We start from the raw sequence: 26,306 nt of genomic DNA, 5'->3' as shown, positions 1-26,306 counted from the left end.
TTTGAATGCCCGTGTTACTAGGGATATATACATATATATATATATATATATAAGGGTGCCTCTGTGGAAAGTTTGAGGAACGGCCGTGAGTGCGCATGCCCGCTGATTTATCTCCTTCCCTCTTGTATCTCTTTAAGTTACTGTCCTTTTTTTTTTTTTTTTTTTTTGCTTGGCTTTTATTTTTAACGTGCTTGAGTACGCCTTTTCTTCGTTGGGCCGGCGAAATGAGGGATATGTAGGAATTACCCCTTCTTTTGAATTTATGTGCCCCGCCGCCGAGAAGATGAAGAGAAACAGAGAATAATAAATAAACACATACATCCACACACACACACAAATAAACACACATGTATTGAAAGAAATATTATTCATAAACGACACCAAAACATACACACACAAAACAAAAAATAAAAATAAAAATAAATGTGCCTTTGTTTCTCTTTCTCTATGATTTTTATTTTTATTTTCACTTTTTACATCTTCTCCCATCTTTGCAGGAATCATTACCGCGAACATTCAGACTTGTCTAGGTGGATAGTACATTATTAATTAAATACACTGCCAGCGTACCATATTCATTCATGTTTCGTCGTTCCTGCCGCATTTTTTGCGCTCCTGTGGAACGGATGGTGGAGGAATTTGACGTTGTTATTGTGGGGGGTGGCCCCGCGGGATTATCTGCGGCCATCCGCCTGAAACAGCTTGCCGGCGATGCGAAGGACGACTTTCGGGTTGGACTCGTCGAGAAGGGAAGTGAGATTGGGGCGCACACGCTCTCTGGCGCCTGTATTGAGACACACTCGCTAGATGAGTTGTTACCGGACTGGCACAAAGCCACAGATCTGCCGACAATGACAGCTGTCAAGAATGATGCATTATATCTTCTTCGGGATAAGGAGCGAAGCATGAAGTCGCCGTTGCTTCCTCCCACACTACACAATCGCCATTCCTACATTGTGTCTCTTGGTTCCGTTTGTAAATGGCTAGGCGAGCGGGCGACGGAGTTGGGTGTGGAGATATACCCAGGCTTTGCCGCAGCGCAGCCAGTGTATGACGGCAGTGGCGAGGTGCTAGAAGGGGTGCAGCTGAATGATGTTGGTATCAACAAGAGGGGTGAAAAAACACCCCAATACGAACCTGGCATGATCTTCAAGGCAAAGCAAACTATATTTGCCGAAGGATGCCGTGGATCCTGTACAAAGCAGCTAGAGAAAAGGTTTGGTCTCCGCGGTGAGGGAAATTTCCAGACTTATGGGCTCGGCATCAAGGAAGTGTGGGAAGTGCCAGCGGAGACGCATCGTCCTGGGACGGTGATGCACACCATTGGATGGCCCCTCACGGACAAGGGACATCACAACACATACGGTGGCTCCTTCATGTATCACTACGGCGATGGATTGATTTCACTTGGCTTCGTTATTGGTCTGGACTATAGCAACCCGCATATCCGACCGTACATGGAAATGCAGAAATGGAAGACGCACAAGTTGATTTCGTCGCAACTGAAGGATGGAAAACCCCTGCTGTACGGCGCACGAACCCTTGTTGAGGGCGGTTACGTCTCTCTGCCCAAATTACACTTCCCCGGTGGCCTGCTCGTTGGTGACTGCGCCGGATTTCTGAACCTGCCAAAGATTAAAGGGACCCACACGGCAATGAAGTCTGGCATACTTGCAGCAGAGGCGGTGTACGATGACGCCTTTGCTTCCGGAAAGGAAAAGCGAGATGGGGTGGAGTGCAGGAGCTACGACGATCGGTTCCGCAACAGTTGGCTGCACAAGGAGCTTTACGCGGTGCGCAATGTGCGTCAGGTGTTTGCACGCAACTTCTTCCAGGGTGTCTTGTACACAGGGATCACAACAACAATCACGCGCGGCTGGGAGCCATGGACGCTCTCACATCACAAGCCGGACCACGAGGCCCTCAAAGTCGCCGCGGATTGTGAGCCAATCGAGTACCCGAAGCCTGACGGGAAACTCACCTTTGATCTTCTCACCAACCATAGCCGTAGCGGCACTGCGCACAACGCCGACCAACCGGCGCACCTCAAGCTGAAGGACTCTTCAGTGCCGGAAAAAGTCAATCTTGCTGTGTATGAGGGTCCTGAGGGGAAGTATTGTCCTGCAAAGGTGTACGAATTCGTGGATGGGAAATTGGTCATCAACGCACAGAACTGTCTGCATTGTAAAGCTTGTGATATCAAGGATCCCACGCAGAACATCAACTGGAGTGTGCCGGAGGGAGGTGGCGGTCCGAATTACAGTGCGCAGATGTGAGGTTTTTTTCTTTTTTCCTTATTCCTTATTTATTTAATTATTAAATGCTTTCTGTTATATATATTGTTGTGCGTGTGTGTGTGTGCGTGCGTGCGTGCGTCCTTTTTTCTTGAACAACCGGCTGAGAGGTTTTCGGTGTGGGTATAATTTGATGTTGGACACTTGCAATTGGCGTTACGAGGAGATGCTTCGGTCTTTCTTTCTTTCTTTTTTTACTTTTTTGTTCTTTTGTTTTTATCCCATTATTTGAACTTAGGTACAATGGATACCCATGTATCCGTATGTATATGAATTGGCATGGCTCGCTTACCGCGCATCGATTTTTTTTTTTTTTTCTTCTTTTGCTCTGTACTTATTTGCTTTTTTTATTTGTTTTTTTTCTTTTTCTTTTTTTTTTGTGGGTTTTGTTGCGATTAAATATCTGTTTCTTTCTCCCTTCTCTCTTCCACGGACACACAAACACGCCATTTCCCTGTTTGTCCGTCTGTGTGTGTGTTCATGCCTGTGTGTATTGGGAGGGGGGGGGGGCGTGACCTTCGTTCCGGGCTCTTGAGGGTGTTGATGTGCACGGTGCCTTTTTGGAAAGAAATTTGTAGTTGTGGCGGTAAATAAATGGAGGAAATGGAATTCCGAGACGGAGGAGACCAAAGAACGCCACTTTGACGCCAAAACACGAACAACCAACACAAATAAACGGGGGGGTGAAAGGCAAAGCGGGGCGGTGGGAAGCCGAAGCCACATGGGACAGGCAGATATGTTGATTAGGCTTTTTTTTTATTTCTCGTGTCTTCCAAGGCAATCATTTTTCCCACGTACTTCACGCATTCCAGAAAAGAAGGAGAAAAGAAGAAGAAAAAAAAAGGAAGAGAGTGATTCTGCAGCGTGACGGGCTGTCAAGCCCCACAGGCGTCATCTATAACTTGTTTTCTGCGTGTTTTTTTTTTTTGGTGTAGTTTTCCCCCCCTCCCACACACACACACACACACACACACACACACACACACACACACAAATGCATATGTGCTGGCTGCACATCAACGCACATGTAACTCAATCTACTGCGGGCGGATGCGCGTCTGTGCGAGCCGCTCCCTTCTTTGTGTTGTTTGAAAGGCCCCTTCTTTTTTTCCCTTGTTTCTTTGTTTGTCTCCACACTTGTCATGGCAAAAGCAGGAGGGAAGAAATGTCGCTTCACTGTTTCTTCGGTGTGGCTATGCGGCCTGACGGTGTGCCGGTGACTCCACCCATGCCGCCGAATAGTTCACTGGTGCTCTCACACTGTGCGCTGACATCTACCACCACAGGGCCCGTCACGCTGTACGTGCAGAGCCACGATCAACCCCATCGCTTTGCCGTTTGCACTCTGTCGCCAAAACACGACATCTACTACGTTCCGCTGCAGCTTGTCTTCACGCAGAAGGTGTCATTTATTTTAGTGGCGGCGGGGGAGAAGCGCCCAGATGACGGCAGCAAGCAGAAGGTCAGGAAAGATGGCAAGAATAGGAATGGCAAGAATGCGCACGACACACCGACGTCGCCGGAAAATGTGGTGCATCTGACGGGGTACTTTGAGAGTGACGAGGGCCATCTCGCTATGGCGAGTGACAACGACGACGAGGACGATGAGGATGATTTGTCTGATTCCGAAGGTTGTGATGGCGATGTGAAGCGTGGGGCAGAGGCACGCGGTGCCTCTGGACGCAAAAACGGGAAATTAGGGGGCGAGGGGCAAAAAGCTCCACGAAACAGGAGGAACACGTCGAAGACGACAAGCCTCGGCGGGGAGGGAAATAAAGCTGGAAACAATCATGCGGGTACACGCAAGAAGAGAAGGAGGGGGTAACATAGAGAGAGGGAGAGCGAGAGAGAGCGAGACGGATACACACACACACACACACACACACACACACACACACAAGGAAGTGTTGCGTAAAATGACATCTGTCTCTGGCGGTGTTATCGCTTTTTCACGGTTAACCCGCGAAGAAGAAATGGAATAGGAGGGGAAACATGAAAAAGTAAGTATGATTTTAAATAAAAAACAAACAAACAAACAAAGGAACAAAAGCAGTAAGCGGCTGAATAACATCGTTGGGGAGGAAAAAAAATCAGCAGTTCTACATTTATTTATCTGATTTATTACAAACGCACAAAATAACACACTCTCGCTCACTTTATGTGGTCTGCCTGTATATTTGATTCCCTTTTTTTTTTTGCTGTGATTGCACTTAACTAAAAACGCAAAGGGGGCCGCACAAGCAACAAAGTCCACATAGAAGAGGCAGAAGAGGGAGAGCACGAACTCAGCTGGGAAGAGGGAAGACTAGATGATGGTACGCCATGTTTTTGCAGAAGTGTTTGTGGCCTCTGTCCATGATGCGCTTGCCCGGTCTCAGGGCATTGGCAGAGATAAGGACGTGGTGAATGATCATAAGCTTTCCCGCGTCACCAAAGGTATTGCCACGCCGTCATTGTCATCATCAGCCGTAGTGCCACTGCCGTATCCCCTCGGCAGGAGCACCCTGCAGGTGACCGGCATGCATGTTTCTCTACAAGAGACGGAGAAAGGGGAGGGTCAAAGGACTGAGACGGGTGACTTTGTTGTGTTGCTTCGTGCGCATGTTAAAGGGATGCTCGACATCGACGCGCGAGTTTTTACGGTGGCGGCGATGAAGTTCTGTGGCAACAACGGCACAGAGAGGGCCAGTTTGGACAAACGAGTTGCTATCGAGGACTGCCGTTATGCGGCGGGAAAGACAGCGGTCTTATCCGCACCAAAGACGTTGTCGGGGAAGTTACACCAGTTGCCACGCACCGGCTTTGCCCAACTTGACCTCCGTCTGCAGATGGAGGGGGTGAGTTTCTCCGTGCAGGTGCTCCCGGCGGGGCCGAGGTATTCACGATTGCCGACCTCCGTCAATTCGTTGTCGTCATTCAGAAACGGCAGCAGCGGAGGTGGCGGCTCTTTGAGGGTGAGGGTCGTGGGTGTGGTGTCACCGCTGCTGCAGTCATGAGCCGTTGGAGTGGCAATTGGAGGGTGACTGGGTGGTGGCGAGGTGCCAATCGAATAACATTGGGAAGAAAATGAGAAAAGGAACACAAAAGGGGAAGTGAAGGGGGGTGATGAGCTGCAAAGTCACTCTTTTCCCCCTCTCCTCACTTTTCTTATCCCTTCCAAGAGTAAAGCAAAAACAAAAACAAGAAGCATTTCTTTAAATGGTTGAATGTTTACTCTTGTGGCTATTAAACTAATAGCCGCAGTCCGTTTCAAATACACACAAAAAGATACATACTGGACCATAAACGAGGAGTCGCGTAGAAATTTCTTTTTTATTTTTTCTTGATGACCATCACTGAAGGGAAACTTTAATAAGAGGAAAGAAACTTCCCAAAGGAAGGAGGGAAACAAGTTCAAAAAGACACATACATACATACGTACGGCGATTAATTGGGTTTTTAGCTCCGCGATGGAATCTTCTCATCAGTCACGGAATACCCGCATTGTGGACTTGGGGCGCATGTCGCGCGAAGAAGTTATTGAAATAGCAAAGAAACAGGCACGAAGTATTCGTGAGAAGAGCACGCGTATCAGCACTCTCGAGGGACTGGTTGAGCAGCTCACTGGTCGACCAGCTTCGGAAGTTGGAGCAGCAGTTTTAAACTCAAGCTTGACTTCAGTAGGATCACTGCCACCAGTGCCATCCGAGCATCGTAGTGAATTGGCGCCGCAACAGAATATGGAGGAGGAGCGCATGGCATACGCCACGGAAATAAGCCGCAACGAGGAAATCATCAGGGCCCTTCAAGCAGAGTTGAATGGAAAGACAGAAGAACTTACGGCCTTACAAGAAAAAGTGAATGCCTGGAAGGAGAAGGTAACAATTGCATCATGCCGCGACCAGGAGATGATTGCTGAGCTGCAATCGCGATTAGAGCAGCAAGCCAATGCTGGCACCACCTCTTCTTTTTCCGTGGCAACGCCGGCAACGATTCCACCTGATGTATTGGAGAGGGCTGTGCGGGAGAAGCTCTCCTTATGGCAGGAACGCGTCAAAACAAAAATGCGGGAAGACATGGATCGCATCCGCCAGCTTGAAGAGAAACTGGAATCAATTCAGAAAGTACAAAAATTGTCAGTGGATGAAGAATTAACGGATAAAGGACAAAATGTAGAAATGCCACCATCTCTCGTAAAGTGTCCCCAAAAACCAGATAGCGTTCTCAGATCCGAAGAATTAACTGAAGACGTGATAGAACAAGCAGTTCAGCAAAGAGTTGAACAATGGAAAGAACGTGTGAAAGAAACGATTCATAAAGACAAGAAATTAATCCAAGAACTGCAAGAGGAACTTCAAGCACTACGTTCCGCCTCGACAGAGAGTCAGATATCTTTTGAAGCACCTACAGAGGTAGTCAATAGCATTGGCCGAGCTGCTGTAACAGAAGTGAAACAGCTTCAAAAAAACATGGCTTTTCAAGAAGCAAAGTACCAAAAACAAATGGCCACACTGACGCAGGAGGTGCAGCGGCTGGAGCGGGAGCTGGGGGAGGCCCGGCGTGAGCAGGAGCGAGCCGTTGGTGCCACGGAGGCCATGCAGCGCGACGCCGCGCGGGAGAGAGACGAGGCCGTGGCCGCACTGACGCAGGAGGTGCAGCGGCTGGAGCGGGAGCTGGGGGAGGCCCGGCGTGAGCAGGAGCGAGCCGTTGGTGCCACGGAGGCCATGCAGCGCGACGCCGCGCGGGAGAGAGACGAGGCCGTGGCCGCACTGACGCAGGAGGTGCAGCGGCTGGAGCGGGAGCTGGAGGAGGCCCGGCGTGAGCAGGAGCGAGCCGTTGGTGCCACGGAGGCCATGCAGCGCGACGCCGCGCGGGAGAGAGACGAGGCCGTGGCCGCACTGACGCAGGAGGTGCAGCGGCTGGAGCGGGAGCTGGGGGAAGCTCGGCGTGAGCAGGAGCGAGCCGTTGGTGCCACGGAGGCCATGCAGCGCGACGCCGCGCGGGAGAGAGACGAGGCCGTGGCCACACTGACGCAGGAGGTGCAGCGGCTGGAGCGGGAGCTGGAGGAGGCCCGGCAGGAGCAGGAGCGAGCCGTTGGTGCCACGGAGGCCATGCAGCGCGACGCCGCGCGGGAGAGAGACGAGGCCGTGGCTGCACTGACGCAGGAGGTGCAGCGGCTGGAGCGGGAGCTGGAGGAGGCCCGGCAGGAGCAGGAGCGAGCCGTTGGTGCCACGGAGGCCATGCAGCGCGACGCCGCGCGGGAGAGAGACGAGGCCGTGGCTGCACTGACGCAGGAGGTGCAGCGGCTGGAGCGGGAGCTGGAGGAGGCCCGGCAGGAGCAGGAGCGAGCCGTTGGTGCCACGGAGGCCATGCAGCGCGACGCCGCGCGGGAGAGAGACGAGGCCGTGGCTGCACTGACGCAGGAGGTGCAGCGGCTGGAGCGGGAGCTGGGGGAAGCTCGGCGTGAAAGGGTGGTTGTGATTGGTGACAAGAATTGCCTTGCGTGTGTTTCAAAAGATGCCCGTATGGGTGAGTGGAAGAAAAGTGTTAAGTTAATTATTGAAAGGAGTGACGAGGAAAAAAAAATGTTAGCGTTGGAACTGGCTTCTTCGAAGGAAGGGGCGCATCGGGCGCAGTTGGAGTTTACCGAACGTGTTGAATTTTTGCGCTGCTCTATGTCTTCATTGCAGGCTGAATTGTTGCGCCTCGTGGAGGAAAGGAAGGTAATGACCGAGTCCCTTTCTCGGTTGGAGGAGTTCAAGGCGATGGTTTTGCGAAAAATAATGGTGAAATGAGAGTGCTTATTGTGATGATTATGAACTTGAAAGTGATTCATTAGAGGTGATTGATGATGTACTCTGTTTTGGTGCTCTCTACATGTAATTTTTATTGTTACACCGCACTGCGTTCATTTGAAAACTTTTTCATTTTTGTTTATGCCATTTGTGTAGTTGTGTCTGCCACACCGAGAGGAAAAAAATAAAAATTAATGCTTCACACTTTGAGAATTTAAGGACATATATATGAATACATAATTTTTTTCAGACGCATCTTAAGCAGGGGGTGCATCAATACCATACATAAAATTGCCCTCATGGGCATCCTTGATTGGAATAACGATTGCCCAGGGTTTGCGCATGGAAGAAGAGTGCCAAGAGATGGTTCACATGCAGAACGCTGGCAGGCCGGTAGTTGTTAATGTTACGGGCTCCAAGGAGCGGTTTGGTCCATTATACAGGTGAACACTCCAGAAAAATATTTGCTTCTGCCAACGAGGGTATGCCGCTGTACGAGAAATTGGAGAGGGCTGAGGGCATTGCCGTGAAGCCGTCGGATATTGTGCTGCTGGTGCGGGGGCACCACATCACGGTGAGGAGCGTGAATGCCTTTCGGCGGGCCCGAATTGATCGTGACATGCATATTGCTGTTTAAAGGGGTATTTTCATTGTGTTTTTCTGCAAATTATCTCATAAATGTCTCTCTCTGTGTGTGTGTGTGTGTGTGAGGCAGTGAGGGGAGAGAAAACATTCGTGAGATTGAGGGCGTTTAGCAACACACTCACGCAGAGGATGAGAGGAGGGTAAGGCTGCGGTAAATGTATGCCTCCACTGCAACGGGGCGAAAGAATAAAAAGCCTTGCCGGTGTGTGTGTGTGTGTGGGCGGAGCCGGATGGGATGCGACGTGAGTTGTGTGTTTACTGCTGACACTCATGCGCTGCCACTTCCTCCCTTCATCCTTTTGCCACTGATACTCCGCTGTCTGTGCATCTTCCTGTCTCTCCCACTACAATCCACACCCTCATGTCTTTTCACCTTTCTGCTCCCCCCAAATAACATCCATCCGTAGAAGAACTTCACGTATCTCGGACTTGCGGCGAAGCGCCTGAAGGCAAAGACGCGAGAGGGAAACAAGCCAAAAACGCACGCTGCAAAGAAGAGAAACGCAAATTAGTAATAATACTAATAAATAAAAGGAACAAAAACAACAACAAAAAAAAAGGAAAAGGGATTTATTATAACCTTTGAATTGTGATGTTTCACGGCTTCCCGGATGTGCAGATAGCACCCCGTGACACGGTTATCAGCGAGGAGTTCCACTTGCATGATAAGGAGGGTCGCATGGGGACATTACTGCAGCCCATGGCACAGAGGATGCGCATCTCCTTTTCTGCATTGACATGTCTTGGTAGTTATGCACAGAATGCCACGTGCCACTACGCCTTTTTTGGCCGGCTTTGCGGCGTGCAGCTCAATGAAACGATTGAGGTAACGAATTTGCTGCCCCCCGTCATCAACCCCCGACCTCCGGAGGACGAGACGCCTGAACAACGTGAGAAGCGTCTATTGGCGCAGCAGCGGGAGGAGAGACAGATGTACGAGAGGATGGGGAAGATGTTTTTTAAGGAGGAGCTTGACAGCTACCACGTAGGTTACTTTGCAATTTGCAGTGCCTATACCAACGCCCCGTACTCTGTACGAACAGTGCAACAGCTGGCACAATTGGCGTTGGATGGCAACCCGAGCGTTCTCGTTGTGTACGATCCATTTCGCACGAGTCTGATGGGTAAACTGTACCTGCGCGCCTTTGTCCCCACGCGTGAGTACGTGGAATTTTACACAAGACTCACCGACAAACGTAACATCCTGCGGGAGAACCGCTTGATGCGGGAATGTAATGTCGGCAAGGGCGGTGTTCTGCGGGAGGTGAAGGTGGAGGTGGATGTGGACGAGTATCAACTTCTCTGTCTCAGTGGATTCAACGTTACACCGCTTTCAAGTACCTGCAGAACGCTGCACTCTGAGGTTATGACCGACTACATGGCTGCTCTTATCGAGTCTGTGCGCCACAACGCAGATGAGCTTTCCCGTGGGCTTCACAGCGAGAGTTACTTCAGTCAGAAGGAGGAGAGTTACGGCCCGCTGGGTCAGCGCATCGACACACTGCTGAAGTTAATGCAGCTGCGCGAGCAGACACAGCACTTAGAGTCCCTCTGTGATGGAGTCCTCCTCAACACCTCGCTGCTGCGCGACTTGTAAACTCACTCCTTTCTTCCCACACCGAGATGGAGAGGGAAAGAAAAGAGAAAACGCAAAGAAAGAAAAAGGCTCTCAGTAGTAGCAGCAGCAGCAGCAACAACAACAAAAAACTACATTGGCGGCACAAATATACGGCGAGGGGAGGGCTCTCCAAAGCGATGCGGAGGAAGACTGGGAGGGGTGGAAAAGGCAGGAGACAACCACAAACGAGAAGGACTGGAAAAAAAAAAAAAGAAAGAAAAGAATAGTAAAGGAGAGAGAGAGGGAGAGAGAAGGAAATGACGACACGTTGTTATTGTTAAAATAAGGCTAAGATGAGAGAGAGAATATCTTTTTTTTTTTTTTTACTTGAGATTGATGCGATAAACTCTTTCTCTCCTTATATATATATACATCTAATTATATCTTTTTGTGTGACGACGTCATGCATGTATGCGTTTATACGAGTGTTTGTGTGTGCGTGTGTGTGTGTGTGTGTGTTTTTTTTTTTGGGGCAGACGACATGTCTCTTCCTCTTTCTTTCTTTCTTTCTTTCTTTCTTTCTTTTTTTATTTATTTCTCATTCATGCCAATTTGTTACCATTACAACCCCGCTTAGTACTGTACTTGAGGCATAAACCGGGGAAAAAAGCAAAAAAAAAAAAAAAAAAAAAAGAAAAAAAAAAAAGAAAAGAAAAAAAAAAAAAAAAAGAAAAAAGAACAATAAAAACGTAGGTTAGTAGCAAAACCAAATAAAAAGTGTGTATTTTTCAAATACGCAAGAGCTGTAAAAATATCTGTATTGTTGTCTGCTAAAATACGGGCAGCGACATCATACACACACACGCATATTATTATTTTTCTTTCTCCTCCCCTCCCCTCTAGTTTTTTTTCTCACGCAAAAATTGAAGATGCGGAGATCATCTTTCTCCTATGGCTCGTGTGATGAAATGGAGGAGGAAACTAAGATGCGGCGATCTCGTCTGATGGAATCCGTCCGCCGGAGAACCTCAATTCGTGTAAACTTTACAGACGGTGACGACGTCGGGGTGAGCATTCGAACGGATCTTGAAAATATATTTGCTCGTGCCAACGAGGGTATGCCGCTGTACGAGAAGTTGGGGAGGGCCGAGGGCATTGCCGCGAAGCTCCAGATGGACCTTAATAATGGTGTAAGAAGCGAAACTGTGGAACGGCGCCGTACCGTGTTTGGAAGGAACGAGCTGCCAGAGGAGGAGGAGCTATCTTTCTGGCGGATATACAAGGCGGCGTGGAGTGACCAAATGATTCTTCTCCTCTCTGGCGCTGCATTTGTGTCGCTGGTGCTTGGTCTGACGGTTCCAGAGCCCGGCCGGGACAAGGCGGACACGGGGACGGGGTGGATTGAGGGGTTTGCGATCTTAGTTTCCGTGCTTATTGTAACGACGGTGTCATCTGTAAATGACTACCGCAAAGAGCTGAAGTTCCGCCAGTTGATGGAGGAGAACTCTGCGCAGCCGATCGCAGTGATTCGTGACGGGCGTGAGCAGGTCATTGACGTGACGGAGATCGTTGTGGGGGATATTGTGAGTCTGTCGACTGGTCTCGTGGTGCCCGTGGACGGCTTTTACGTGCGCGGCCTCAGCGTGGTGATCGACGAAAGCAGCGTGACTGGGGAGAACGACCCAAAGAAGAAAGGTGTGCAGGCGCCGATCCTCCTGACTGGCACCGTTGTGAATACAGCGGAGGACGCGTACATGCTTGCGTGTGCTGTGGGCGAGAGCTCGTTTGGCGGTAAACTGCTGATGGAGTCGCGACAGGAGGGTGGGCCACGGATGACACCCCTGCAGGAGCGCCTGGACGAGCTTGCGGGGCTGATTGGCCGCTTTGGCATGGGAAGTGCGGTCCTTCTTTTCTCGTTGCTGTCGCTTCTAGAGGTGTTTCGCATCATTCGTGGCACCGATGAATTCCACATGAAGACGTTCCTGGACCACTTTCTTCTGTGCGTCACGATCGTTGTTGTGGCTGTCCCGGAGGGACTGCCACTGGCTGTGACGATTGCACTTGCGTACTCGCAGAAGAAGATGCAGGAGGACAACAACCAGGTGCGGCGCCTGTGTGCTTGTGAGACGATGGGGTGCGCGACGCAGATCTGCAGCGACAAGACCGGGACTCTGACGCAGAACCTGATGAGTGTGGTGCAGGGGTACATTGGGTTGCAGCGGTTCAATGTGCGCGACCCCGGGGACGTTCCGACGCCGATTGTGCTGCGGAATGTGCCGGCTGCGTCGCGGGATCTGCTGGTGGAGGGCCTGTCGCTCAACAGCTCGAGCGAGAAGGTGGTGTGTCGCACCGGCCGTGATGGGGAGTCTGTGGCGCGACCCTACTGGCAGTGGCGGGCGGATAAGGGGAACAAGACGGACAATGCGCTGTTGGACTTTGTGGACCGTGTGCTGCTGCAGGACGGCGATCCCACTGACATGACGAGTCGCCCGCACCAGCGCGTGCGCGAGCGGGGTCGCACGCACGGCTTTGCCATCTTTCCTTTCACGAGCGAGCGGAAATTCATGAGCGTCGTTGTAGCCGGCCCGGGCGGTGTGCTGACGCAGCACGTGAAGGGCGGGTCTGACCGCGTGCTGGAAATGTGCGACCGCTACGTTTCCGCTTCGGGTGAGGAGGAGCCACTGACGGATGCGATGCGGACAAAGATCGTTGTGCAGATCCGCTCCCTCGCTAACGACGCGAACCGCACGATCGGTGTGGCTTATGGGCGTGTCGATGGCGAAGCGCTTCCCGCGAGCGAGCCTACGGTGCCGCTGGTGTGGCTTGCGCTCGTGGGCATTCAGGACCCTCTGCGGCCGGAGGTACCAGACGCGGTGCGGAAGTGCCAGCAAGCTGGAGTGACGGTGCGAATGTGCACCGGCGATAACCTGGACACGGCGGTGGCGATCTCGCGGCAGTGCGGCATTTACAACCGTTTACGTGGCGATGTGGCAATGACCGGGAAGGAATTCCGCAGCCTTGTGTACGACGCGTACGGCAGCAGCGCTAACATGGAGAAGTTCTGGCCCATCCTTGACCGTATGGTGGTGATGGCACGCTCGCAGCCGCTGGACAAGCAGCTCCTGGTGCTAATGCTGATGATGCGCGGAGAGGTTGTGGCCGTGACGGGCGACGGGACGAACGATGCGCCCGCGCTACGACTGGCGAATGTTGGTTTTGTGATGCGGAGCGGGACGGACATTGCAGTGAAGTCGTCGGACATTGTGCTGCTGGACGACAACTTCCGTTCCGTGCAGCGTGCCGTTGTGTGGGGGCGGACGGTCAACGACAACATTCGCAAGTTCTTGCAGCTGCAGCTGACTGTGAATGTTTCGAGCGTCGTACTGACGTTTCTCGGTTCGTTCTTGTCGTCCTCCCACACTTCCCCGCTGAGCACTGTGCAGCTGCTGTGGGTGAACCTGATAATGGACACGCTGGCTGCCCTTGCGCTCGCGACGGAGGAACCGTCGGAGGCGTGCCTGGACCGTGGCCCCATTCCCCGCAAGGCCCCGCTTGTGTCACGCCGCATGTGGTGCACGATTCTTGCGATCGCTGGTTACCAAACCGTCAGCACACTATTGGTGGAACGATTTGGCGGCTCGTGGTTTGATGTGAGTGGGGGTGAGATGCAGACTATAGTGTTTAATGTGTTTCTTCTTTCCGTTATTTTTCATATGTTCAACGCACGCAAGTTGTACGAGGAGATGAATTGCTTCGAGGGGCTGTGGAAGCGCTCGAGAATTTTTGTTTGCATTGTTGGCTTTTGCTTTGCGTTCCAGGTGTTTTCCGTGGAGATGCTCGGGAGTTTTATGCAGGTTGTGTCGCTGCGCGGTGAGCAGTGGGTTGGTTGCCTGGCGTTGTCGTTCCTAACTCTTGTCTTTGGTGCGGTCGCGCGCTTGGTGCCTGTGGAGGAGCTACCGTTGCCGGAGGCGGAGATGGACGACATGGAGCCCGAGGCGAGGCGCATGGCGATGAAGCTGACGGCTGATGTGGAGGCGCATGCGGCGAGGGAGGGCGCTGGTGGCCACCTGCTGCTGGGGCGGCGTCTGCTTGCCCAGGCCATGTGGCAGCAGGTGCGGGAGCACCACATCGCGGTGAGGAGCGTGAATGCCTTTCGGCGGGCCCGAATTGATCGTGACATGCACACAAGTGTTGCCAAAGACATTTATTGCCGCCTTGCATCCACCATGCAGTAAGCATACTTTGTGTGTGGGTGTGGGTGTGGCGAAGTATGCACTATGATACAATCGTTTTTTGATTATTATTTCAGAGATTGTTGCGAGGCGTGTGTTTTTACAGTCCACTCCAACCGACCGAAATGCCGCGCGGGAGGTGGGTGAGGGGACGCCTTTAACATCCTTTTTTTTTTTTTTTCAGTGCTTAATGTTTATAAATAATGAGGCCAACGTAGAAGTTTTATTGGGCACTGAGTATATATATATATATATACACGTAGTCATAAAAGCAATGCGGAAGCAGCACGTGATTCTTCGCTTTCTGTTTTTTTTTTTTTTTTTTTGTTTGTTTGTCTGTTCAACAGGAGAAGAGTAAGGCATAGAATGTTCATTGATGTTTGTTGTTGGTTCTTTTTTGCCAACAAATTTTTTTTTTTTTTTGTGTGTGTTTGTGTTTATTGTCATTTGGCTTCCCGTACGTATCTGTCATTTTCATGATTTTATGTTTTTTTTTTTTTTTTTGTTTACTGCGGGAACAAGAAATACTATTGATAATAATAATAATAATAATAATAAAAGGAGGAGGAGGTGTCTGACATGTTGATTGGATGGGGGTTTTGGGCGTGTTGCTGCTTGTGAATTTTTTTCTCTTTTTTTTTTTTTCTTCTCATGGGCCTTATTATTATTATTATTTTTTTTTTTGTCTGTGCGTGTGCTGGCAAAATAATAGTGTGTTGCTTATTGGCACGTGTGCGGGTTGTGAAGGAGTGGGGACGGGGGCAGATCTTTGTTAGAGTGAAGTAAACACGATAATTGAGCGGAGAAGGCGGTGCCATGTCGGAGGGGCTCTTGACGCAGTGGCGGGACCGCGTGGTGGAGGCGGAGACGGAGATCAGCGTGGTTCAGGAGGACATCAGCGCCCTCTTGGGTCGTCGAAAGGAGATAAAGCAGGACATCTCCCGGTACGACAGGCTTGTGCAGCGGGAGAAGCAGGAGATGCTGAAGCGACTGGAGGAGGTCGAGGGACAGGCGCGGGAGCTGGAGGAGCGATGCCAAAAAACGGTGCAGCAGAAGGCACGCGTGGAGGAGATGTACGTTCAGACGCTGGACAACTATGAGTCCATGCATGATACGGTGAAGGAGATACAGGCGGAGGAGCAGCGGCTTCAGGAGCGGGAGGACGTGGAGACTGTCCTGCAGCGGGAGAGTCTCGCGTGGGCGGAGGAGGAGCACGGCCTGCGCACAAAACTGAACGCCTTACAGAGTGCCCTTAAAGGGAAACGGAAACAACGCCATGAAGAAGTGACGGCGCTTGATACAGAATTGGCGGCAGCGGAGCGGCAACTTCTACAGGTGCGGCATGAGCGCCAGAAAGATATGCAGGCGCAGACTCCGCAGCTCCAGGTCGCAAAACACAGCCGTCATGGCACTCCACTTGAATCCGCTCAATTTGCCGTCGCCGCTGCAGCAGATGCCAACGACAAGGAACAACAATTTATCACAGCAAATGCATCTACTAGTGTCCCGACCCGCCAGCTGCGGTCATGCCTGAAGAACACAAGCGCCACGACGGACAGCTACTCGTTCAGTGACACGAAGACACAACCAGGCAACGGCAGCATCAATAAGAACTCCACGGGTAGCAGCAGTGTTTGCCACACCGTTCCTGCAACAAATTTTAAGTCCGCACCAGTTTCAAGGGCCGTATCGCAGGCATTGGTGGCAGGTGATGACACCGTGCTTGGCGGCGTTGATTCCACTCATGTGACGCCACACCGGGCGTATTCATATGCTTCAGGAAAGAAGGCGGGCAGCAGGAAGCGTGAAATAATTCTGCTGGGCGATGCAACAAATCGGTAGAGTAATTCTGTTTTTTTTTGTTTTTTTTTTTTTTGAAGTTTCCTCCGTTTTTTTCCTTGAGTGATGTTGACTTCTTGTTGAAGGTTACTTTTTAAATTTAGATGCAAACAAACCGTACGAGAAAGATAGAAGGGATTAAGGAAAAGAGGAAAGCGGGCTGTCTCTTTTTCCTTTCTTCCTTTATTTTTCTTTTTTAAATTTTTTATTTTCCATTCAGTTGAATTATTAGAGGACGGAAGATTGAAGGAGTTAGAAGTAGAAGTGCGGTGCCACACACACCCACTTACTCTTTCATCTTTGCAGGCGTTCAAATATTTTTTTTTTTTCTTTTTGTCGGCGTAGAGCGTTGCCGTCATATATAAATAAATGATTGTGCGCACACATACAATGTATGATGGGGTTACACTGCGGTGTCTTTGCCTTCTCTTTTCTTTTTGTCGATTCCTCGGCGTATTCTTTTTTTTTTTTTTTAGTTTATTTGTTTTTATCATTTCTTTTCATTTGCAGCAACACACATACGCAAAGAGAGAGAGAGAGAGAGAGAGAGAGAGAGAGGCATTGGGTAGCTGGGAAAAAAAGAGAGCTCGGGGCAGAGATGTTGCTTCGTGTCCGTGGCACTGGTGCCTCGCCTGAGAACTCGCAGGCCACGCTAATGTATCTGCGCGGGTTTCGTAGGACGAACACTCGGCCTCCTTCCGGGGAGTACTTACTTGGTGGCATTGGAAGACCGCTGCTCTACCCACATTTCCATGTGGGCATCCAAACCCCGGGGATAGAGAAAGATGTTGAACTGAGAAGGCAGCTGCTTTATGTGGTGTGGAAGGAGTTGTGGAACGTTTACGACATTGCCTACGATGAACTGCGCCTGTTCCCTGATCCGCATGTCACAACGGCTCTTCTTTCTTCTTCTGGGAGTGAGGGGGTGGAAGACACTGCGGGGTTTACAAGAATAACGGCGCGCAGTGGGGCAAATATGGCAGTTGTTGTCACGCATCAAATTGTGGAGGACGGGGCACCCGTTACTCGACACGACATGTACACAGGAGGACAAATTGTGGTGTTGGATTTATCAGATGTGCCACTGGCAGACGCAGCGACGAGGGTTGCCGTGGAATTGGCATGGACGGCAGGCTATGCGTCTATGCAGGGCGCATTAAATCATGCTTCGCATGTCGTGGTGCGGCTTCCTTACATATGTGACATGTCTAATGTAGGGAAATGCAGCCCTCTTGTGCAGGAGGGGTTGGACTTCATGGGTGAACACATCGCGCTGCTTACAAGGAGTTTCACGCAGGGGGAAGCGGACGGTGCGGCTCCTGGGGTGGATGTATCTTTCATTGGGGCGGGTGCTGTGCAGTTGCAGGAGACTTTGGATCGCCTCTGTTCTTCAACGGAGATGCCAATTAACAATGATTTATCAGACGATAAACAAAAGGGGAGTGTAGCCCGGAAACATGTCCTCATTTTTGCCGGCGACCAACACGCACAACAGCAACAGCCGCATATAACGCAATTACTGCAGTCCATCGAATCATCGATAGGTGTCGGCCTGTCTTTTGAGTTGGTCCCGCTGAAGGGCCTCCTGGAGGGCGCGGAGGAGCAGTGGGATGCGGCCACCACGCGAGAGAATCAAATGCTGAATTTCTGCCCCTGTTGTGGGCACTGCGGTGGTCATTAAACAACCTTTCTTTAATCTCCCATCAAAAGAAATTGTTCGTGAAGGCAGCGGGTGAAGGAGCAAGTGGGTGGTAGGGGCGAATACAAGAAGCGCAATGGACGACATTTCTGGGGAATTGTCTCTGTTGACTGACCATACGCACTGCCTCACTGTCGCCAAGAACACTGACACGTGCCTGACGACGTATCTGCACATGCACAAATTGTCTCTTTGGGGGAGGGGTTTAGACGCCAATGAAAGAAGATGAGGGAGCGAGCACGTGCCTGCGCATTTTTCCTTTTTTTTTTTCATTTGTTTTTTGATTTATTTTTGAGTCCGCGCTTTCACTTTTTGTGGCTGTTTTTTTTATTATTATCTTTCTTGCTGTCTTCTTAAAGTCTGTCAGAGCCACAATGAAATAAATCTTGAAGATTGTTGCGGCTGACGTTGTGTTTATTAATTATTAATTAATTAATTAATTAATTAATTATTATTTTTCCTTTGGATAAAAAAAAAAAAAAATAAATAAATCGTTGCGTTTTGCTGTCATTTGTTTATTTATTTTTAAATTTCTAACACTAGCACTTACTTTATGGTGGAGGTGCGGTATCAAGCATGGGTTCCTTCCGTGGTGACTCGCATGAGAGTTATCTTGCCCGCTACCGGCTGCGGCTGCTGATGGACAAGTGGCTTGACGTCTTGGCGAAGAGGCGGCCGGAGGATCCATTTGAGTGTCTTGTCGGGCTCATCAACGCGTACACGCAGAATGGCGTTGGACTCGTTACGTGTGAAAACAAGTGGTGTGAGATGGTGATTCCCGTATCAGAGTACGCGGCCCACCTGAGCAACTGCTCTGAGGAGGGCAAGTGGGTGAAGTGCGCACGGTGCAACTTACGCGTGGAGGCGTCTCGCATGCGACAACACAAAAGGAACTGTAAATTAGAAAGCTGCACATTCTGCGGGGAAATGGTGGTACCATGTCTTCGGGAAATGTGCCCGTACAAGTTGAAGGCGGATGCCGAGCGAGCCTTTTCGAAACAATTGTGTGACCCCAACAAGCGTGATAATGTGGTGTCCGCGAAAGAAAATGCCAAACCGCCACTTTCGTCATCCATCGAGCCATCGTCTGCGGGTGCCCCATTGTATTTGAGGCAGCCGTTATCCTTCCCGGATAATTTGAGGGACCGTCTGATTTGTATTCAGGACCTCTGGCGCAACGCCGCTTTTCAAGAGCGTTTTCAAGAGCTCTCATTCAAGTTTGTATGGCGGGCCGTGGAGTTGTACCGCGAGAAGCAGGCAACCAAGGTGCAACTTGCTGTTCATGGCGATAATCCAAAATCAACGTCGTCGCATCGTCTCATGAATTATGCGGCACCTATGATCGGATGCATTTCCGCTTCAAGATTTGAGGCTTTAGCCAAGACGATCACATCTGGAGAGGTGGTGGAGTTTGCAGCGGCGAAGCGAATTGTATCCATGGCCGTCGGTATTCTGGCTGCCCGCCCGCTTGTGCAGCGCGTGACGATACCTGAGGACGGCGCTGCTGTGGTGATTGGGGACCTACACGGACAGATGAAAGACCTTTGTGAGGCAATAATGCTCACCGGTGGGTTGCCGAACCCGCGCCGCTATTTAGTTTTCAACGGGGATTTTGTGGATCGTGGGTCGAATGGCATGGGAGTCATTTTGTATATTTTTGCCCTTCTTTGTGCCTTTCCGACGTTTGTTTTTATTAACCGCGGGAACCACGAGGACACACGCGTCAATGCCGAATACGGCTTCGAGACGGAGGTGTGCGGCAAGTACGGAATGGAGGATGCGAAGCGGCTTCTGGAGCTGATTGTTGACAGTTATGAGGCAATGCCGCTGATGACACTCCTGGACGGGATGATTCTTGTTGTCCACGGTGGAGTGCCGCGGGTTCCAGTGACGCTTGAGCGCATTGAATCGCTGGGTCGTATGCGACACATCCCCACAGCAGGGGATATTACAGAAGATGAGCAGATTTTTGTAGATATACTCTGGAACGATCCGGTGGAAAAGTTTCACTCACGGAAGTTGGGTCTGCGACACCAGGCCGAGCACTGGCGCACAAGTAAACGCGGATGCGGAGTGGAGTATCTTGCACCCCTCACGGAGGAGTTTCTCCGACAGAATAATATTCGGCTTTTGGTTCGCTCGCACGAGGAGGTGCAGGCGGGGTTTGAGCTCATCCATAATGGCAAGTGCTGTACAGTTTTTAGTGCATCGAATTACTGCGGCGTCGCGGGCAACCGTGGAGCGATAGCTGTATTTTCAAAGGGTTCTCTGCATCCTGTTTTCCACACGTGGTATGTACAAAATGATGAGCTTGATACAGACTTGTATACAGCAAAAGAGTTTCTGCATGAAATCATACCTTCTGTTGGCGACAGTGGTGATACCACCGAAAAGGAGGAGAATTCAATGGATGGGAGGCCGCTAGAGGAATCGGATGAAAAGCGAACGAGTGCGATTGCGGATAAAAAAAGAGAGTGTGAGGGTGCAAAGATGACAAGGAACGGCTTAGAGAAGGGCAAAGATGATATGGAAGCCGACAACACGGCGGCATGTGATACATCTGTGGAGCGGAGATTAAATTCTCGCCTGAATGTGCTTATGTTATTAGCCGGGATTATCTTCCGGAGGCGGTATGCTATACTATCTGGTTTTGTTGCGGCTGATTATAGTCAAAGTGGCATCATCTACAAGATAGAATGGTGTGGGGTTATGCGGAGTGTTTTGGAAATTGACCTTCCCTGGTATTATCTCTGCAGGTTTTTTGCTGCACAACAAGAATTGGACGGGGTGCCATGTGTGCGGTACATGTCTTTCCTGCGGAGGTTTGACGCACTTTTTTCGTCACAGTACTTACTGCCTTTTCAGGTGGCGTGTGTGCGCCGCGTCTTTGGGGACATGGATTTACCAGACGATTTGCTTAGCCGTCTGGACAACACCGATGTCTTCGAGGCAACAACGGCGTCCTCTCCGTTGCATGGGCAATGCCAGACTGTGACTTCCGCGTACAGCAGGGGCGGTGTAACACCATTTGCATCTCCTCACGGCGCTTCAAGGCGCAGGTCGTTGCCATCCTCGAAGAGCCCCGAGCCGCATGCGACTCAGTCACAGGGTTCTTCATGCCCTATTGAAGCGTGGCGCTCTTTGAAGATTGACTTCAATCTTCTTGTCTCTATACTTCGCTCAGAGTCCCGTGTGGCGGCTAACCTGGAGGATGATGCCATGTACGCCTTGTTTCAGTATCTTGACCAGGAGGAGTGCGGGCACGTGGTGCTGGGCAACCTTGTTGATCTCGTGGAGGCAACTCTTGTGGATGAAGAGGCGGGGGCCGTGTTGCTGGAAACGAGTATTTCGCTCGACACGGAGTTTGCTTTCTCGTTCGGGGACAAATGGAGGGACGAGCCGCCAAAGGGAAAAGGGGCCGCCACTCCGCCCATCATGTCACCAGTCACGACATCACTCGTGGACGGAAGCGGCGAAAGGCAGGCGGATGCAGGCATGGAGATGGCTACCCCGAGCAATAATGCCGACGCTTTTGTTGTAAATGGCCAAGAGAAAGAGTCCGACGGAACGTTGTATGAAAAAACACGTCTTTTGCCAATTGTCGCGGCCGGTACGCCGGAAAGTACGGGGACACATGAGAGGAACTCGGGTCCGGGTTTAAGCCATGCCGCGAATCGACCGTTTATGAGTACTGTGGAGGAGAGCTTTATGGATGCGCTTTGGATTTATCCTGCGCTTTTGCGTCTGCATGAAGGGTTTGACTATGGCTCACTGAGTGCACTGCGAAGAAATTTTAGAAACCTTAACCGTACCGGAGATGGAAAACTTACATTCGATCAACTGAATGTTGCCGTACAACTCATGGGCCGGCGCATGCGGGAACCACTTACAACTGAGCAGTCTAAAACCATATTTAGCGCCATACGTCTTGGCGGAAGGCGATTGACCATGGCGCGCTCTCTGGATGCTTTTTTGAATACCCGGTCAGATATGCATTCTTCGATGTCATTTCCATCTTGCATGCTCCACGGACTCTCAAAAGATTCCATAACTGACATTGATGATGGAGGAGAATTATCGCACATCACTATCAATGAGTTTGTGACGTTTTTTTCCATCACATCTACAGGAGGGAATTTGAACAGTACGCGTAGCAACACTGATAGCCTTAAAACGTCGCGGGTGGGTGAAAATTATAATCCGCTCAGCATGTCAGACCGCAGACATGCTGAGTTGGAGAATTTCCTTGAAGATCTTCGATCATGGCCCCAATTAGAGGTGTTGGGGGAGTTGACAGTCAAGTCATTTAGTTCCCGGTTTGACGGCAGCACAAATTTGCTGCGGGCGCTTCAAGAGCTGCTGCAGTCCTCTCCAAAACCAACAAAATTGATGGCGGGTCTGTCGGTGAGCCGCAAATTTTCCCCACTTCATTTCACGAAGTGTGGCAATGGTTTTGTCTGTCCTCCCGCTAGCAGTCAACAGAAACAATCCCCTTTAACTGGAGTCCTGTCGGCAGAAGAGTCGATGCCTGAGAGAACGCAGCCAAATTCTGGGACCACGACGGTTGTACCACAAGAGAAGGGAGAAACCCGCAGCCCTGTTAACACCAACTCGCTCAAAGCCGTCATTCCCGCCAGGGTCCACCCGGACCGTACGACTGTGGCCCCCACCGCTGCTTTTACCCCTGCCACTGGTTCTGCTGTTGGTGTGGGGACAGAGCGAAAGCAACGACCTGATAAAATCCAAACAAAACCCAAACATATTTCCACAGCACCCAGAGACCTTGTGCCTATGAGTAGTAACCATAGCGATGCCCGAACAGTTGGCACAGTGGCCGGGCAGTCGGTACCGCAGAAATTTTTATTTGCTTTGTCAAACCCCTCTTCAGAAGGTGAGACGTTAAAGACGACACCAGCTATAACCCAGTCGCAACTAAGAGGGCTGACTCCTAGTGTGAGGAAGGTGAGTCTTTCGAATAGGCCTCAGTCCAGGCTTCCAAGTCTCCGGGCCTCACTCATGATGACACCTGCACCACCGTCCGCGCCAATTGAACACCCAAGTGCATCACTGAGACAAAAGTAATATAAGTCATATATACATTTATACTTTTTGTTGTTCTGCAGTAACAATTGTTTCCTTTTCCTTTTCCTCTGTGTATACATATATGTGTGAGGAGGGGACAATTTTTTACGGGATGTTTATATAAACAACAACAAATGAAAAAAAAAAAAAAAAAGAAAAAAAAATAAGGCCGCGGCACGAGTAAAGAGAAAAACAAAAACAAAACAAAACAAACACGTGTGGACATGTACAAATGAGGAACGAAGAAAAAGCCCTCTTGTTTTTTTTTTTTTTTTTTGCTACGGAGTCGTACTTCTTTGATGTTTCTTTTTTTTTTTTTTTTTAAGTTGTCTTCCGTCATTGGTGGGTTTTTCCATGTGCTTTTTTTTTTTTTTTTTCAATTCTTTTTTTATGGTTTTTAATGTAAGAGTCATTTTTCTTCTTTTATTTATATTTATTTATTTATTATTTTTGACGCCTTATATGTTATGCATGCATGCATGTCTTTTTTTTTTTTTTTTTTATGTCCGCTGGATGCCAAGAGGGACCACACAAAATGGGCGGCATGAATGCTTTTTCATTCTTTTTTATTTCATTTTATTTTTCTTTTTATTTTTATTTTTTTTATTGCAAGCAAAGCCTTGAAGCAAGCAGCAAATAGACTGTGTTCTTGTCATGTTCAAAATTTTTTTTTTTTTTTTTATTTATTGTCCGTATGTGTGCTGCTCTCGTTTGTCTCGCTTCTCGGTGGCGTTGGATTTATCTTTTGCCCCCCTCCCCCCCAAAAAAAAGGGACTTCTATTTGTAAATATGCACCTGCATGTATATATATATGTATACGGTGAGAGAGAGAGAAAGAGGCATGTTTTGTATCTTTTGTGTCATTATTATACCTGTTTACCGGTGCTGTTTTTTTCTTTTTTTTTTTTTTGTTTTGATGCCTTCCGCGTATTTGTGTTGGTGCATTTGTGTGGTCTCTTTATTTAGTTGTTTATTTATTTATTTTTCACACATGTGCGTATTTCTTTGCTACTTTTTTTTTTTTTTTTTTCTCTTTTGTTGCAGTCTTTTATTGGGGGAGAGGGAAAATTGTTAGGGAACAACCAAGCTGAAGGGAACGGGGGGTCTGCTTGGCGATGCAGAGAGGGGGGTGGGAGGCGGTGTCGCAGGACGATCATGCCGGCAATGACACGAGCGGTGGGGCGGGCAGCGATGATCGCACGAACGTCATGCGCAGCGGCCAGTTGGCTGCCGACACGAATGCGAATTTGTTACGGGCGTTGCGGATGAGTGAGGCGACAAACGAGACGGGCTACGCGACGCTGCAGCAGTTAGGCCGACAGAAGGAGACAATTGGCCGCACACTGGCCAGCGTGGATGGCACGCGGGAGGATTTGAGCGGGGCCCGGCGAGTCATTCGTGACATCCGCATAGGCGTGTACAAGGAATGGGCAGTGAAGGCGCTTGTGCTGCTTCTGTTGCTGGTGATGGATATCATTCTCTTTTATATGAAGTTTGTTCGAAAGTAAAACGTCCGCGTTCCGTGCGTCGGTTTGAGGAGAACCGGGGCGGAGGAGGAAGAAGAGTAAAAGGACGAAGAGAGAGAGAGAGAGGAGGAGGAGGAGGAGGGTGGAAGGAAAGAAAAAGAAAAAAAAGATGGCGAAACGTTAGGCGGAAGAAAAATAAAACAACAAACAAACAAAAAAAAAAAAAAAAAGAGTTAAAAGTGGCGATGCAGGCTTGCAAAAATACATACAAATATATATATATACAAATACATACAGTGTCATGCATACACGCGTCTGAATGCGAAGGAAGGGTGGAGGTGCTTGCTTTTCGCCAGTCAGAGGGCATTAGAGGAGTTCAAGTCTCCTTTTTTCCCCCTTCTTTTTTTTTTTTTTTTTTCAAATGTTTCGTGAGAGGGGCGGCATCAACGAAAAGTAAACAACAACAACAACAAAGACGACGACGACGGATTTTATGTGCGGGCGAACACCCATCAGCATTGCTCCATCACATCTTGTTTATTATTATTTATTTCTTTGGAACTGGGGCGGGGGGAGTTGAAGCCAAACGAAACGAAAAGAAGAAAAATTTTTTTATTTTTATTTGTTCTTTCTTTTTTTCCTTTTTTTTTTTCTTTTTGGTTTGTCTTTTAAAACCGTCTACGCGATGTTCACTTGAAAGAGGAGGGTTATCATTCGCATCCAGCACTATGCGCAACTACAACAACTTCAACCGTGTCTGGAAGGCGCCACGCCGCCCGTTTGAGAAGGAACGCCTTGACCGCGAGATGAAACTCTGCGGCCAGTACGGCCTTCGCTGCAAGCGTGAAATTTGGCGCGTGAACATGACGCTCTCCAAGATGCGTCGTACCGCCCGTCTGTTGTTGACGTTGCCGGAGAACCATCCGCGCCGGCAGCTGGAGGGTTCCGCCATCATGCGCCGCTGCCACGACTACGGCTTCCTCGAGGAGGAGAAGGACAAACTCGATTACGTCCTCTCGCTCACCGTCCCCGACATTCTCGAGCGCCGCCTCCAGACCGTGGTATTCAAGCACGGCCTTGCCAAGTCTGTCCACCACGCACGTGTGCTCATTCTGCAGCGCCACATTGCGGTGGCCAAGCAGATTGTGACCATCCCGTCATTTATCGTCCGCGTGAGCTCCGAGCATCACATTGCCTTCGCTGACGCCTCACCGTTCGGCAACGGCCGCCCGGGGCGTGTGAAGCGTGTGAAGAGGAAGGCAGCGAAGAAGGGTGCGGCCGGCGGCGACGACGACGAATAGGAAGCGGCGGAAAATGAAATGGTGATATGCCGTTGATGCGACCAGTCACAATTCTCTCTTTTTCTTTTTGTTTTTTATTTATTTTCTGACGTTCATTTGCCAAATACTTTTTTTCCTTCCACTGTCTCCCCTTCCTTCATGTCACCACTGCCGCCCGTGTACAATGACATGCAATTTGAAATGCCTTTTCTTCTCTTTTCTTTCTTTCTTTTTTTTTTTTTTTTTCTTTTACTGCCGGCATTATTTGTGTTGCTTTTGCATCCATGGATACTTCCATCCCATATATATATATATACATACACACACTACACCCAAAGGCTCCTTTGTTTGTAGCCGCTCATATCTGTTAGGACTTCTTCTTTTCGTTGCTGCTTTAACACAGATACACACAAACAAAAAAGGACACACTTTTTCCT

At 49.8% G+C, this 26,306-nt stretch overlaps 11 protein-coding genes across 11 annotated transcripts, besides 47 other annotated features; all 11 read left to right on the top strand.

The window, feature by feature from the left end:
* Positions 1 to 12,818: part of a sequence feature (heterozygous, Esmeraldo-like haplotype) that runs on past the window's edge.
* Positions 24 to 52: a microsatellite.
* Positions 147 to 167: a microsatellite.
* Positions 312 to 353: a microsatellite.
* Positions 404 to 424: a microsatellite.
* Positions 582 to 2,276, top strand: Tc00.1047053506401.220 (electron transfer flavoprotein-ubiquinone oxidoreductase, putative; the record flags this gene model as incomplete). The annotated part of the gene is made up of 1 exon (XM_816183.1): positions 582 to 2,276. The coding sequence occupies one exon, from the start codon at positions 582 to 584 to the stop codon at positions 2,274 to 2,276; it is 1,695 nt and encodes a 564-aa protein (XP_821276.1).
* Positions 2,302 to 2,322: a sequence feature (AT_rich).
* Positions 2,351 to 2,376: a microsatellite.
* Positions 2,470 to 2,515: a sequence feature (GA-rich).
* Positions 2,597 to 2,673: a sequence feature (A-rich).
* Positions 3,244 to 3,287: a microsatellite.
* On the top strand, positions 3,289 to 4,119 carry Tc00.1047053506401.210 (hypothetical protein, conserved; the record flags this gene model as incomplete). The annotated part of the gene is made up of 1 exon (XM_816182.1): positions 3,289 to 4,119. The coding sequence occupies one exon, from the start codon at positions 3,289 to 3,291 to the stop codon at positions 4,117 to 4,119; it is 831 nt and encodes a 276-aa protein (XP_821275.1).
* Positions 4,103 to 4,151: a sequence feature (CT-rich).
* Positions 4,157 to 4,193: a microsatellite.
* Positions 4,309 to 4,342: a microsatellite.
* Tc00.1047053506401.200 (hypothetical protein, conserved) lies at positions 4,604 to 5,290 on the top strand (the record flags this gene model as incomplete). Its single annotated transcript, XM_816181.1, has 1 exon — positions 4,604 to 5,290. The coding sequence occupies one exon, from the start codon at positions 4,604 to 4,606 to the stop codon at positions 5,288 to 5,290; it is 687 nt and encodes a 228-aa protein (XP_821274.1).
* Positions 5,744 to 8,068, top strand: Tc00.1047053506401.190 (hypothetical protein, conserved; the record flags this gene model as incomplete). Its single annotated transcript, XM_816180.1, has 1 exon — positions 5,744 to 8,068. One exon carries the CDS (start codon positions 5,744 to 5,746, stop codon positions 8,066 to 8,068), a length of 2,325 nt encoding a protein of 774 aa, XP_821273.1.
* Positions 8,758 to 8,777: a microsatellite.
* Positions 9,306 to 10,310, top strand: Tc00.1047053506401.180 (hypothetical protein, conserved; the record flags this gene model as incomplete). The annotated part of the gene is made up of 1 exon (XM_816179.1): positions 9,306 to 10,310. One exon carries the CDS (start codon positions 9,306 to 9,308, stop codon positions 10,308 to 10,310), a length of 1,005 nt encoding a protein of 334 aa, XP_821272.1.
* Positions 10,384 to 10,415: a microsatellite.
* Positions 10,494 to 10,589: a sequence feature (T-rich).
* Positions 10,757 to 10,790: a microsatellite.
* Positions 10,824 to 10,870: a microsatellite.
* Positions 10,935 to 11,019: a microsatellite.
* On the top strand, positions 11,201 to 14,506 carry Tc00.1047053506401.170 (vacuolar-type Ca2+-ATPase, putative; the record flags this gene model as incomplete). The annotated part of the gene is made up of 1 exon (XM_816178.1): positions 11,201 to 14,506. The coding sequence occupies one exon, from the start codon at positions 11,201 to 11,203 to the stop codon at positions 14,504 to 14,506; it is 3,306 nt and encodes a 1,101-aa protein (XP_821271.1).
* Positions 12,819 to 13,109: a sequence feature (areas merged during assembly that could not be assigned to a particular haplotype. This can correspond to areas where the two haplotypes were merged or to regions with more than two copies in the genome that were merged during assembly.).
* Positions 13,110 to 13,162: a sequence feature (heterozygous, non-Esmeraldo-like haplotype).
* Positions 13,163 to 13,730: a sequence feature (areas merged during assembly that could not be assigned to a particular haplotype. This can correspond to areas where the two haplotypes were merged or to regions with more than two copies in the genome that were merged during assembly.).
* Positions 13,731 to 18,457: a sequence feature (heterozygous, Esmeraldo-like haplotype).
* Positions 14,807 to 14,844: a microsatellite.
* Positions 14,912 to 15,011: a sequence feature (A-rich).
* Positions 15,027 to 15,061: a microsatellite.
* Positions 15,126 to 15,187: a sequence feature (A-rich).
* Tc00.1047053506401.160 (hypothetical protein, conserved) lies at positions 15,320 to 16,345 on the top strand (the record flags this gene model as incomplete). Its single annotated transcript, XM_816177.1, has 1 exon — positions 15,320 to 16,345. One exon carries the CDS (start codon positions 15,320 to 15,322, stop codon positions 16,343 to 16,345), a length of 1,026 nt encoding a protein of 341 aa, XP_821270.1.
* Positions 16,356 to 16,379: a microsatellite.
* Positions 16,525 to 16,554: a sequence feature (AT_rich).
* Positions 16,799 to 16,848: a sequence feature (A-rich).
* Positions 16,869 to 16,900: a microsatellite.
* Tc00.1047053506401.150 (hypothetical protein, conserved) lies at positions 16,941 to 18,023 on the top strand (the record flags this gene model as incomplete). Its single annotated transcript, XM_816176.1, has 1 exon — positions 16,941 to 18,023. The coding sequence occupies one exon, from the start codon at positions 16,941 to 16,943 to the stop codon at positions 18,021 to 18,023; it is 1,083 nt and encodes a 360-aa protein (XP_821269.1).
* Positions 18,458 to 18,492: a microsatellite.
* Positions 18,458 to 18,760: a sequence feature (areas merged during assembly that could not be assigned to a particular haplotype. This can correspond to areas where the two haplotypes were merged or to regions with more than two copies in the genome that were merged during assembly.).
* Positions 18,508 to 18,533: a sequence feature (AT_rich).
* On the top strand, positions 18,618 to 23,123 carry Tc00.1047053506401.140 (hypothetical protein, conserved; the record flags this gene model as incomplete). The annotated part of the gene is made up of 1 exon (XM_816175.1): positions 18,618 to 23,123. The coding sequence occupies one exon, from the start codon at positions 18,618 to 18,620 to the stop codon at positions 23,121 to 23,123; it is 4,506 nt and encodes a 1,501-aa protein (XP_821268.1).
* Positions 18,761 to 19,097: a sequence feature (haploid, Esmeraldo-like haplotype).
* Positions 19,098 to 26,306: part of a sequence feature (heterozygous, Esmeraldo-like haplotype) that runs on past the window's edge.
* Positions 23,261 to 23,287: a microsatellite.
* Positions 23,383 to 23,575: a sequence feature (A-rich).
* Positions 23,698 to 23,725: a microsatellite.
* Positions 23,784 to 23,811: a sequence feature (AT_rich).
* Positions 24,012 to 24,038: a microsatellite.
* Positions 24,081 to 24,107: a microsatellite.
* Positions 24,136 to 24,160: a microsatellite.
* Tc00.1047053506401.130 (hypothetical protein, conserved) lies at positions 24,239 to 24,631 on the top strand (the record flags this gene model as incomplete). The annotated part of the gene is made up of 1 exon (XM_816174.1): positions 24,239 to 24,631. One exon carries the CDS (start codon positions 24,239 to 24,241, stop codon positions 24,629 to 24,631), a length of 393 nt encoding a protein of 130 aa, XP_821267.1.
* Positions 24,673 to 24,731: a sequence feature (CT-rich).
* Positions 24,778 to 24,819: a microsatellite.
* Positions 25,197 to 25,247: a sequence feature (A-rich).
* Tc00.1047053506401.120 (40S ribosomal protein S9, putative) lies at positions 25,318 to 25,890 on the top strand (the record flags this gene model as incomplete). The annotated part of the gene is made up of 1 exon (XM_816173.1): positions 25,318 to 25,890. The coding sequence occupies one exon, from the start codon at positions 25,318 to 25,320 to the stop codon at positions 25,888 to 25,890; it is 573 nt and encodes a 190-aa protein (XP_821266.1).
* Positions 26,076 to 26,120: a sequence feature (A-rich).

This window comes from Trypanosoma cruzi, genomic scaffold (assembly GCF_000209065.1).
Source record: "Trypanosoma cruzi strain CL Brener 1047053516921 genomic scaffold, whole genome shotgun sequence".
Lineage (NCBI taxonomy): Eukaryota > Euglenozoa > Kinetoplastea > Trypanosomatida > Trypanosomatidae > Trypanosoma > Trypanosoma cruzi.
The sequence above is the reverse complement of the archived record's forward strand: the minus strand, read 5'-3'. Positions and strand labels throughout refer to the sequence as shown.